The 11,735-nt window shown below is 40.4% G+C and overlaps 1 protein-coding gene across 3 annotated transcripts in view; it reads right to left on the reverse strand.

Annotated features, from left to right (window-relative positions):
• The window catches only part of FYB1 (FYN binding protein 1), a 155,255-nt gene extending 145,445 nt beyond the window's left edge, over positions 1-9,810 (reverse strand). For 2 of the 3 annotated variants that reach the window (XM_047730838.1, XM_047730835.1), the window contains exon 1: positions 6,571-6,648. In XM_047730838.1, the coding sequence (XP_047586794.1) occupies positions 6,571-6,573 (3 nt within the window). In that variant the 5' untranslated portion in view covers positions 6,574-6,648. Of the gene's footprint in view, positions 1-6,570; positions 6,649-9,787 lie in introns of those variants that run through there. The other variant, XM_047730836.1, reaches the window with a different exon arrangement.
• Positions 9,811-11,735: the final 1,925 nt, after the last annotated feature.

Consider the following 11,735-nt stretch of genomic DNA (forward strand, 5'->3'; position numbering starts at 1 on the left):
TCATCAAGAAACAAATATATGAGTACTATCCATAGGAGAATATAGGAACAATTGAAACTAGGCAGGTAGGAAGTTAAAATAGGTAAAAACAACCAATTCAAAACTGGAAATAAAAACTTAATCATTGAAACAAAAATTCAATAAATGGGATAAAACCTGGATTGGACATGAATAAGGTAAACAACTATCCTGTTCTGCTTGGAACTAAGAAGTTTCTGGGAAGTACAAATTTAGTGCTAAAACTGGGAGAGCGCTGGGCAAACTGAGAAAATTGGTCACCCTGGACACAGATGGAGAAAAACTTTGTGGATTGAAAGATGATGTTGATAAATCCATTTAGAATTCATCAAAGAGAGACACAGTGTTAAAATATTTGGAAGAGTGATTAACATCATGGAGGACGGCATGGGATTTTTATCTAGTAGGGACTCTAGACAAAAACAAAAACAAAAACAAACTAGGAAGAATAAGGACTCTGAAAAACAATCTGAGGGTTTTGAAGGGGCGGGGGGTGGGAGGTTGGGGGAACCAGGTGGTGGTATTAGAGAGGGCACGGATTGCATGGAGCACTGGGTGTAGTGCAAAAACAATGAATACTGTTACGCTGAAAAGAAATTAAAAAAAAAAGGAAAAAAAACTAGGAAGAATAAAATGGTAGAGTAATAGTTTTGAGGAAATTGTAGCTGAGAATTTTGCAAAATTAAAAAAAAAATCATTAGGCTTTAAATCAGGCAACTATAGCCTGTGGGCCAGATTCAGCCTGCCATGTTTTTATAAATAAAGCTTTATTGGAACACAGCCATACCTGTTTGTTTATTCATTGTCTGTGGATGCTTTCATGCTACAATGGTAGAGCTGAGTAGTTTTATCAGAGATCACAGGTACTACAAAACCTAAAATATTTACTATTTGGCTCTTTATAAAAAATGTTGTATGCTCCTCTTTAAACTGATACTCTCAGTACCAAGCAGGATAAATAAAAATTTATGCCTCTCTGAAATATAGTAAAGCTGCAGGACAGAAAGATAAAGAAGCATCTTAAAGGGAATGACAGAATTTCACCTACAGGGAATGACAGATTTGACGGCAAGTCAGAAGCCAGTGGTGTAAGTCTTTAAAGTGCTGAGGGAAAGTAACTATCAATTTAGAATATGCACAGGTAAACTGTCATTTAAGAATGAAGTAGAGATGAAGATGTATTTTAGTCACACAAAGACCAATGTATACTGTAGCACATATTATTCTTTTTCCAAATAGGAACCCCTCTCTGCCATTACCCTGAACGCATGACGATTTACATCCCTACATGTCTGTCCTTTCAGCTGAGGTAAGAGCATGTGTGACTTATTTTGGCCAATTAAATGTGAGTGAAAATGATATACATCTCTTCCAAGGAGAAGTTTTAAGAACTAGAAACAGGGTTGGAGGGTTGTGTTCAATGGGTAATTACACTGTATTTAGGTTCTTGTTTTGTTTGGGAGAATAATAATGGAAATCATAAAGAACTGTAGAAATTGCTAGTCAATAGGCAAGAGAATATGTACTTGAGTAAAAAAGAATATATGAATCTAGAGCAGGTAAGTAAGTGGTAAGAAACAAACATGATGGAGTTTTATGAAACGTATTGACCAGCATGACAGAATCGAGAGCCTAGAAACGAAGTCAGGTGTATATGGGAAATGGACATATGACCCAGGAGGCATTAGAAAGTGGTAGGAGAAAAGAACAAATGAAAATAAATAGTACTAAATTGGCTATCCACATGAGAATATATTAGATGACTGCCTTACGTCACAAATATAAATAAAATCTTGATGATTAAAGACCTAAACATGAAAACCAAATCTTTAAAATGTTGAGTGTAGGGATGCCTGGGTGGCTCTGTCTGTTGGGCAGCTGCTTTCGGCTCAGGTCATGATCCCAGCATCCTGGGATCAAGTCCCACATCTGGCTCCTTGCTCTGCGGGGAGGTTGCTGCTCCCTCTGCCTCTCCCTGACACTCTGCCTGCCTGTGCGCGTCCTCTCTCTCTCTCTGACAAATAAATAAAATCTTAAAAAAAAAAAAAGGTTAGCAAAATGTTAGGAAATAGCTTTAATATTTGGGGGTAGTGAATAACTTTTTTAAGAGGACGTGAAAAACAGAAATGATAAAAGACCTATTTTTAAATTTGTTAGCATTAAGATTTAAAACTTTTATATAAAAAAGAGACACCAAGGGGCGCCTGGGTGGCTCAGTGGGTTAAGCCTCTGCCTTCGGACCCATCCCAGGACCCTGGAATCACCACCTAACCCAAAGGCAAGACCTTTAACCCACTGAGTCACCCAGGTGCCCCCATACCATAATATTTTAAAAAGAGAACGACATGAGAGAACAGACAGGGTGGATGGAATCCAACCAGGAGAATTAGGGGAGTGATATTAAAGTTACCAAATGAAGAGCTGGAGTCCCATGCCCACTTACTGTAAGGACAAATGTGTCACACTCTTTTTTTTTTTTTTTTTTTTAAAGATTTCGTCTATCCATTTGACAGAGAGAGATCACAGGCAGGCAGAGAGAGGGGGGCGGGAAGCAGGCTCCCTGCTGAGCAGGGAGCCCAATGCGGGACTCGATCCCAGGACCCTGAGATCATGACCTGAGCCGAAGGCAGTGACTTAACCCACTGAGCCACCCAGGCGCCCCAGGGTGTCACACTCTTAATGCGTGCCAAAATGTGCTCCAAGAAGTGGCTCTCATTTCCTCCTACATGCCCTGATGTGTGGATGAAAGAGATGCCCTAGTATTTGAACCTCTCATCCTTCTCTGATTTCCCTGGGACACCCCCTCTCAGCTGGGCTATCACTGAAGCCCCTTCCGTTATTTGAAGGTCTCTAAACCCATTCCCTTCAGAAGCCCTACACTATTTATTCTCTAACTTGATGGCTACAGTTTCAAAAGGACAAGGGAGAAATAGTCAATATGTAAGCCCCAGTCATGGTCAAGGCTGCCTGCAGAGTATGCATGTTAACTTCAGAAGTAGCCCTACTCTCTCTCTCTCTTTCTTTTTTTTTTTTTTTAATTTTTAAAGAGTTTACTTCTTTATTTTATTAGAGAGAGGGAGAGAGAGAGAGTGCACAAGCACGAGCTGGGGGAGGGGTAGAAGGAGAGAATATCAAGCGGACTCCATGCCCAGTGTGGAGCTTGACCTGGGGCTGGATCCCACGACCCTGGGATCACGACATGAGCCAAAACCAAGAGTCTGATGCTCAACCAACTGAGCCACCCAGATGTCCCAGAAGTAGCCCTACCTTCAAAATGTAAACCAGATAATAGCACGCACTCCTTTGTTTCAGACCCTCCAGTGACTGCTAGGGTGAACAAAATAAGATCGAATCTCTTGGCTGCTGCCTATTTCTTAAAACCACCTCTGGCCACTTTCATCTTCCCTTATTTATCCTCTAGCCATCCTGGGGGTCTTCCCGCAGATCCAAGCTCTCCCCATCTCACAGCTTTTGCACCTGCCAATTCCTCTGCTCGCAGTGGTTCTTACTGCCACGTTTCCTGTGTCTGGCTCATTTTGCTGTTTGGTGCAGCCATTCTCAACTCTCGCTGTGCCCCACCTCCCACCTCAAGGTTTTGATTCAGCTGGTCTCAGGTGGGGCTTTGGCAATGGGTATGATTATAAGCTGCTCGAGTGATTCTCATGGGCAGCCAGAACTGAGACCAGTGCTTTAGTGCAGACAGCACTTTTTCAGAGACCAGAGCCCTAAAGAGGATGTCTCCTTTCTCTGTGCCATCTCAGCTCCTTATTTACCTCCCTTCAGGAGTCACTACCGGGTATTTGACTTGTTTACTTTGATTCACTTTTGATCCATCACTTTGACCAAACGGTGGTTCTCAGATTGCCTGGATCAGCGGTGGCCTCTGAAAATTTATTAGAAATGTAAAATCTTCAGCCCTATCCCTGATGGAGAGGCATACGAATGTTGGAGACCCACTGCACTGAGTGTAAGCCCTAGGGGGCTGGGACGCCATCTGTGTTGTTCACCCTGTATTCTCGTCCAGCCAAACCCCAACTTTGGTTGAATGATTGAGTGGGTCAGAGCACATTTCTTTTGTCAACAGTCACATGTCAACTGAAGGTCGAATGAAAGGAGCAAAACAAACAAAAACTCTAAAACCAACTTTTATGCCATTTCCTAAAAGTTTCTAAGTGTATTCATAAAAGATTTTTCCTCACCCACCACGACCATATGAAAATTAGTTCATTATTAGATATCTGCTTCTCCTTTTTTTCTCCCCCCAGAAAATTCAGCAACTTGAAATGTGCCTAAATTACTTGTCATGTAGATGGGTATCATTCTATTTTTTATTTTTATTTTTTCACTTTAGGACCATGAGGTGAGCTAATTTGTCTATGTTCATGGATCAAGTCAATTTCCACAGGGGCAGATGTTTGAGAATTAGAATCCTACTGCCATGTTCTTCCACTTCTGAAATGTGGAATCATGTTATAAAGAACATAGGCCATGTTATAAAGAAAGTGGGCCTCTTCTAAGATGTAGAATCATGTTATAAAGAATGTGGGCCAACGTAAGGCCAACACCATACCTTTCCTGAGCAGCAATGTGTGTAAGTGAATATATTGACTATATTATCATAAAGAAGGAAAAATAAGAAACAATCTAAATGTCTAACCATATGGAAATGATTAAATCATGGAAAAATGATTCATCATGAAAAATGACATCATAACTCATATTATTCAAGATATTTTAAACAAAAAAGGCAGGTAAGGAAATTGTTTATAAAGTATGATAGCACTTTTAGAAAAATCATATTTATGAAATATGTTTTTAAAATGATGAAATTCTAGAAAGATCTGTACTTACTTCACAGGGATTGCCTCCACGTGTTGAGACTATAGAAAATGTATATAGTTTCATTTCTGCATATGTGTATTTCTAAGAAATTGTCTCTAATACAATGCGTTACTTTTGTAATAAGGAGATGGTAATCCCCTAAGATAATGTTGCTTAGGTATTGCACCAAATACCCATTACCCAGTTAAACTTTTTTCTGGTGTTATTACCTCGTTTTCCCTAAGAAAACCCAAATAACTCAGTAAACCTCACTTATTTTTGAAAAGACTATCAGTAATTAAGGTCAAACTTTCTTCTAAGAATCTGGGACCTAAAGACCGAGTTGGAAACACTACCAGGACTTTTAAGTCCCGTCTTGACAGGTGACTGCCTTTCTCCACGAGTGTGACTGCAGGTAGGATCCCCGGGCCACCATTTCCTCCATGACTGTGCATTCCTCCCTGCTATGACTCCACACCTCTGACCCCGAACCTTCTTCTCCTTTTCTCCTCAATGGCACAGTTATTCTCTCTCACCTCTGTACTTCCCAGTTCTGGCTTAAGAGTCTCCCAACTTGCAAACACATCCCATGAAGCCCTTGTGACTTCTACTCCAATACCTGTGGTGCATTCCGTCCTCCATCTGTGTACCTGGGGCTGTCATTGTCTCAATCCCTGTCTTTTCACCAGGGGCTGGCAGAGGAAGCAATCCCTTTCCTCACAAGAGAATGGATAACCAAGTTTTAGTCTTCTGGGGACTGGGGCATGGTGGAGGGGGATGTATGGGATAGAGAGTTCACTCTCCTCTAGACTCTGAGAGCATAAGAACGGTACAGTATAAGAACACAGACAATTTTTACAGAGAAATAATAGGAAACCATATAGCAGAATACTAATACTGCAGCTCGGCTACATTATGGGTTACGTGGGTTGTTATGGTATCGTTGGGGACCCATCACTCTTTTAAATGTGCTCCAAATAATGACTTTCAGTTAACTTTGGGAACACAATCTGTCCCTAAGGTTTGGACTATTTGGGTTTTGTTTGCTTCTCTTGGCTAAAATAATAAAATGCATTTTTAAATAAAAGAGCTTCTTTACAAAATCCACTGTGTTGTCAAAATGGCACTCATCATCAGCAACACTGCCCCACATTTATCACTGGGATTCTCCTCCGGGATTCCAAATGCTTCTTTTTTTCCTCCCCTCAGATTATTTATTTATTTATTTGACAGACAGAGATCACAAGTAGGCAGAGAGGCAGGCAGAGGTGGGGGGGGGGGGAAGCAGGCTCCCCGCTGAGCAGGGAGCCTGATGCGGGGCTTGATCCCAGGACCCTGAGACCATGACCCAAGCCGAAGGCAGAGGCTTAACCCACTGAGCCACCCAGGCGCCCCCCAAATGCTTCTAATAAGAAACTTGACACTGTTACTGATCCTGGCACCTCGATATCTCAAGAGGCAAAGACAAAGAATGCAACTGTTCTTTCCGTAAGTCATAGCCCTTCCTCTATTCTGAAGGCTAGAAGCAAAAACGGGAAATCCTGAAGCCACAGGCTCTCGACTAGTAACACTCAGCAGCTTTATTTGCAAATGGAACAACAACAGGTCAAGCGAACATTCCAAAGGCCAGGATGACTTGGCCAAGAAGCCTCCCCACCGCTCACTTCTCTAGGTAGAGAAGATGAGATGTTTGCCAGGGGGCCAGGGAGAGTCATAAAATCTCTTACTTACCATTTTATCGAAAGGAGTTGAGGTGCCTGGCACACGGTGACCCGCAAGATGTTGGAAGGCAGACAGTGAATGTGCAAGTTAGCTTTGCAGAGTACACTTCCTTTTTTGAACTGTGTGGTCTGTCCAGCCTTCACACATTGATATGTAAGGTTTATTTGCATGTTATCTCAGGCCTCAGAGCATTTGTATAACTGGCCATGTTTATCAAGTTATGCTTTAATAACATGAGAACAGGTACTTGGGGGACTTTTGAAGTCTGAAAGATGACATGAAATTTTTTAAGAAGTGCCTGGCTATTACATTTTGTGTACATGATTAACCTGTTTTTTAAATTTTTATTTAAGATTTCATTTATTTATTTTTGTGAGAGAGAGAGAGAGAGAAAATGTGAGCACAGTGAGGGAGATGGGGGGCTGGGCAGAGGGACAAGCGGACTCCTTGCTGAGCAGGGAGCCTGAGGCAGGACTTGATCCCAGGACCCTGAGATCATGACCTGAGCTGAAGGCAGAAGCTTAACCGACTGAGCCCCCAGGCGCCCACAATTAACCCATTTTATATAAAGTCTATATCTGTGAATCTATCTACCTATCTATGAACGAAGGACACAATCTAAAATGTTAACTGTGGTTGACTTAGGTTAACGTTTTATTACAAATAATTCTTGCTTTGTACCTTGTTGACTCTCTGACTTTTCTATTTTAAGTATGTAATATTTGTTAAAAACATAACTATGATCTTAAAAAGAACAAAAGGAACACGATAACAATCCCAAATGTATTTAAACCTATCTCACCAATATTTAAATGATGGAGATATCCATAAACTTATCATAGGATGACATTCATTTTATTAAAAATACAAATTATATGTCAATCAAGCTTCATGTGTTAGGTTTTTTAGCAATTTTTATTAGCATCACATGTCTCAATATCTCATGTTGATAAACTATATATATTCTTAAAGCATGGTGTTTGATCTCAAATCCCACCAATTATCTACAATTATCTGAACACATTCTGGTATGAGGATTTATCTCCTTTATTTTGAATACATAGCCTGACATTAAAGTAATTTTGAGGAGAGAAGATCATTTTTGTTGCCTCTCAAAAAGGAAAGGCAACTGATCCCTTAATTTTGGGTTGTGAATTTTCAGATCTTCTTGTAAGTACTACTCCTTAGTACAAGGGGCACCAAATATTTTTTCACTTGGTGCTGAGCTAATACTAAGTACTTCCATGACAATCCAAATCCCATATTAAAACAGATGTTCCCTATTATTTATTTTTTAAAATGAAAATGTTTTTCAAAGTGAAGATGAGATTAGCAATATGGCTAGAATCATTGCCAGGACAAAGCATGAAGACAGAGCCCCTGGCAAGTTCCAGAGGTGGAAAAGAACCTGATACTGCCTTGAAATCTGCAGGTATTTTAAAGAGGGCATGGTCAGGAGCTAGGTGGGTAGTCAGGAATCTGAAATTGCAGTCTCTGGCACATAATAAATGCTCAGAATAAGAGGAGGAAGATCAAGGCAATACAGGTAGAGGAATCAGACGTGCTTTGAGACATAAAACATTTGCCAGCAGAAGACCTTGAAATGGAGACATTTAGCTTAATCAAAACACCTCGTATCTACTATCTGGTGAAACAGAGTTTTTCTACATCGCAGGTACAGCTTAGGATCTAAATCAATGTGGTTGCACATTAAAATCACCAGTTCCCAGGCTACACCCAGACCATCAAATCAGAATTTCCGGGTTTGAGACAAAGTCATCAGGATTTTTTAGTTTCCCGGGAAATTCCAAGGTGCAGGCAAGCCTGGTCTCTAGAAGGAGGAACAGATGACTCCGGCCAGCAAGATGGCGAACAAACAGATCACCAGGCAAGCCTCGCAGGTAGAAATAATCCTGATGCCCTGACATTGTTTACTACTGAGTTTAACAACATATTTTCACCATGCAGTACATAATAAATACTTATTCTTGGTCATTCTATGATTTTTCTCTCTGTTCCCATAAGTTGGACAAAAATTACACCATGAACAGAAATCTAGCAATTTTCATTAACAGTGTAGTGACAGGATAAGTCTCTGGTTAAGAGAACTTTGAATTTCAATTTGTTCACTTGAATTCCATTTCAATTTGTGCTTATTTCCAAATGAGACTTAAGGTAATTTTTAGTTATTACTAAATTAATAGTTGGAGAAGTTGGGAAGTCTGTCAAAAATGTATGTTTAAAACAAATAATTTGACTAAGAAAAAACATGTAAGGACTTGAGCTCCAAGTCCTAATTCATCATCCACCAAAGAGTTTTTACTTTTGCAGCCTAATCACTTTACTTAAAAAATATTTCAAGTATCATGAATGTGCGTGTATTTCCTGAGCAGGAAGGTGAAGCTGGAAATGCAATGAAGATGACGGACAATATAGAGATACCATCTAAAGAAGATAAAGTTCTATTTTCCTGGTATGGGCACTGTAATGATTCCTGCTAATGAAAGGGAGAAGTAGCTCAGAGGATGCAAGTCGTTAGAATTCTTTAACTACTTGGGCATGCATTCTCTTTTCCTAAATTCGCATTGCAGAGAACCGGTTTTTGTTCAGCAAGGGTAAAAGGAGTGCACCCACGTTGGTATTCACCAAAGGTGACAGCTAGGGGGAGACAGCGAGGCCCAAAGATGTGGGGTGGGTCACAGAACCCAGCTTCATTTTTCGAAGTCAATTTACAAGAAGATGGAGGGAAACAGTGCTAATAAAAATTTCTGGTAACACTACTTACTGAGTGTTATTTAAAAGCATTGTCCGGGGGCCGCCTGGGTGGCTCAGTGGGTTAAGCCTCTGCCTCTGGCTCAGGTTATGATCTCAGGGTCCTGGGATCGAGCCCTGCGTCAGGCTCTCTGCTCAGCAAGGGGCCTGCTTCCCCCTCTCTCTCTGCCTATTTGTGATGTATGTCTCTCTGTCAAATAAGTAAGTAAAATCTTAAAAAAAAAAAATAAAAGCATTGTCAGGGTTGTATCTATCAGGCGTTAAAAGGAGCCTGGTTAAAATGGTTAGCATAGAGGGTTAGAATGTTTTTAAACTCTTACATTATTTCCCCTTTATATCCCAAATGGCTAACATTTTAGAGAAGAAACAAATGATCCCCTCCTTTATGTACCCAACACCAACATGCCCGAGCAAGACCCCAGAGACAGGAGAACAGAGGGACGTTGAGTCTCACCTCTTCCAGGAAGCCTTCTCTTCAGCGCACTCCACTTCTCCACCTTTTTCTGGACGCCTGCAGACTGCGCGGCCAACCCAAGCTCCTCGCTGTTTGCCTTTTATGGTTCTCCCATTGTATCGGCTGCATTAAGTTTGGCTTCCTAACTAGATTTGAAACTCTTTCAGTGCGAATTAATTTGCATACTTCCTTCAGTCATCCTAAGATCCTAGAGCAACTTCTATTTCTCTAAATTTTTTTTTTTTTTTTTTTTTTTTTTGGCTCCTGGGTTCCTTTCAGAATCTGATAAAAACATTATAGGGTTTTGCACACTAATCCTGCAGGGGTGCGGCCCCCCTTGAAGCCCGTTTTTTTTTTTGAGAAGCTGTAGGAAAACTCTTGGCTAACGTATGATCAAATGCTAGAATATGGTCACTACGTGACTGCTCACTGATGATGAAATGAAGGCACAGAAATGTTGAGTGACCCCTCGAGTTTCCAAACTGGGAAAAGGGTCAGCTAAAATTTCATTATATGGTAAACTTGTCTCTTTCCAGCAGCATGCATTTGAACTGCGCCAGCAAAGAACAACTCAAACTCACGGAATAGATTCATAGAAATTCAAGGAAATTCTAGTGTCCCTGTTTAGAGAGATATGGAAAAGCCAAGTGGAAAGTAGCAGGAAGAAAGCAGGATAAGAACAAGCATGTTTAAAAAGGGTGTGCAAGAGGAAATGGGCAGTTCCTTGGTTTGCCTTATTTCTCTTTCACTTTTTGTTTTGAAAACAGAGTGGATTTTCGTTCTTGTACTTCATATTTTTGATGAAAGCGGAACTTAACCCATTCAGAACATCAGTCCTCTGGAAGAAATAACTTATTTTTTCTTTTAAAGATTTAATTTATTTATTTTAGAGAAAGAGGGAGCGAGCAGGAAGAGAGCCAGAGGGGGAGAGAGAAGGAAAGGGAGAGATTCCCAAGCAGAATGGAACCTGATGTGGGGCTTGATCCCATGACCCTGAGATCATGACCTGAGCTGAAACCAAGAGTCAGACTCTTAACTGACTAAGCCACCCAGGAGCCCCTGGAATAAATAACCTACTAATCAACTTTAGTAAAAAAATGAACTCATCCTCCAACAGAAGGTGAGTTCCCACTATATTTCAAACAAGATGACTAAATTGTACTTAAACTCATGGAGAGCAGGGAACTATTTTCTCTATAAGTTAAACCCAACCTCGGGCAAGCATTTACTGATCTCTAAAAGAACTGTTGAGACAGGACAATGCAGAACTAATCTAAACTTGATTTAAGGGGTCTTTTATCAAACCAACTAACTGGAAAAGCAAGGAGACAAAGAACAAAGCTTGTGGAATTCTGTGTTATTTATTGATGTACTTATTACTTTCTTTTGCTCTTTTGGCTATAATTTTAATCTTCCTCTGTCTTGGGTTTTGGGGGGCTCGTAAGGCTCTGCAGGGTCTGTTGAATCTTTTCTATTCATGGCTCTTGCTATTCTCTTTTCATGGCTTCTCACCTTATCAGTCCTCACATGGTCTTCTCAGAGGCAGAATCTAAGTTGTAATCTTTTTGTCTCACTAGGTCTCTAAGTCAAGGATGTTTAACTGACATTGTCAAAATACACACTCTCATTGGGTTGGTCACTGGGTTTGACAATTCGTTAATAATAATTTGTACTTTAACGAGTAAAAGACAAGGCCATACATGAGAAATCTATTTCTGCTTTTGTCATTCATCCATTCATTCCCAGTTTCCTTCACAATTATAAGGTTAGGCCAGAAAGTTTAGAAAATTAACAGATGTGCTTTGGGATTTTACAGACTCAGAGAAGATGACAAAAAGGAAAATGGATCTCTCCGCCATTTCTTGAGTTCTTATTCTTTCCCACTGCCAATTTACTGCAGGTATGAATATACTCATTTTCCTAATTTGTTTAATTTTAAAACAAGAAT

Source organism: Lutra lutra, chromosome 5 (genome assembly GCF_902655055.1).
Source record: "Lutra lutra chromosome 5, mLutLut1.2, whole genome shotgun sequence".
NCBI classification, from domain to species: Eukaryota; Metazoa; Chordata; class Mammalia; order Carnivora; family Mustelidae; genus Lutra; species Lutra lutra.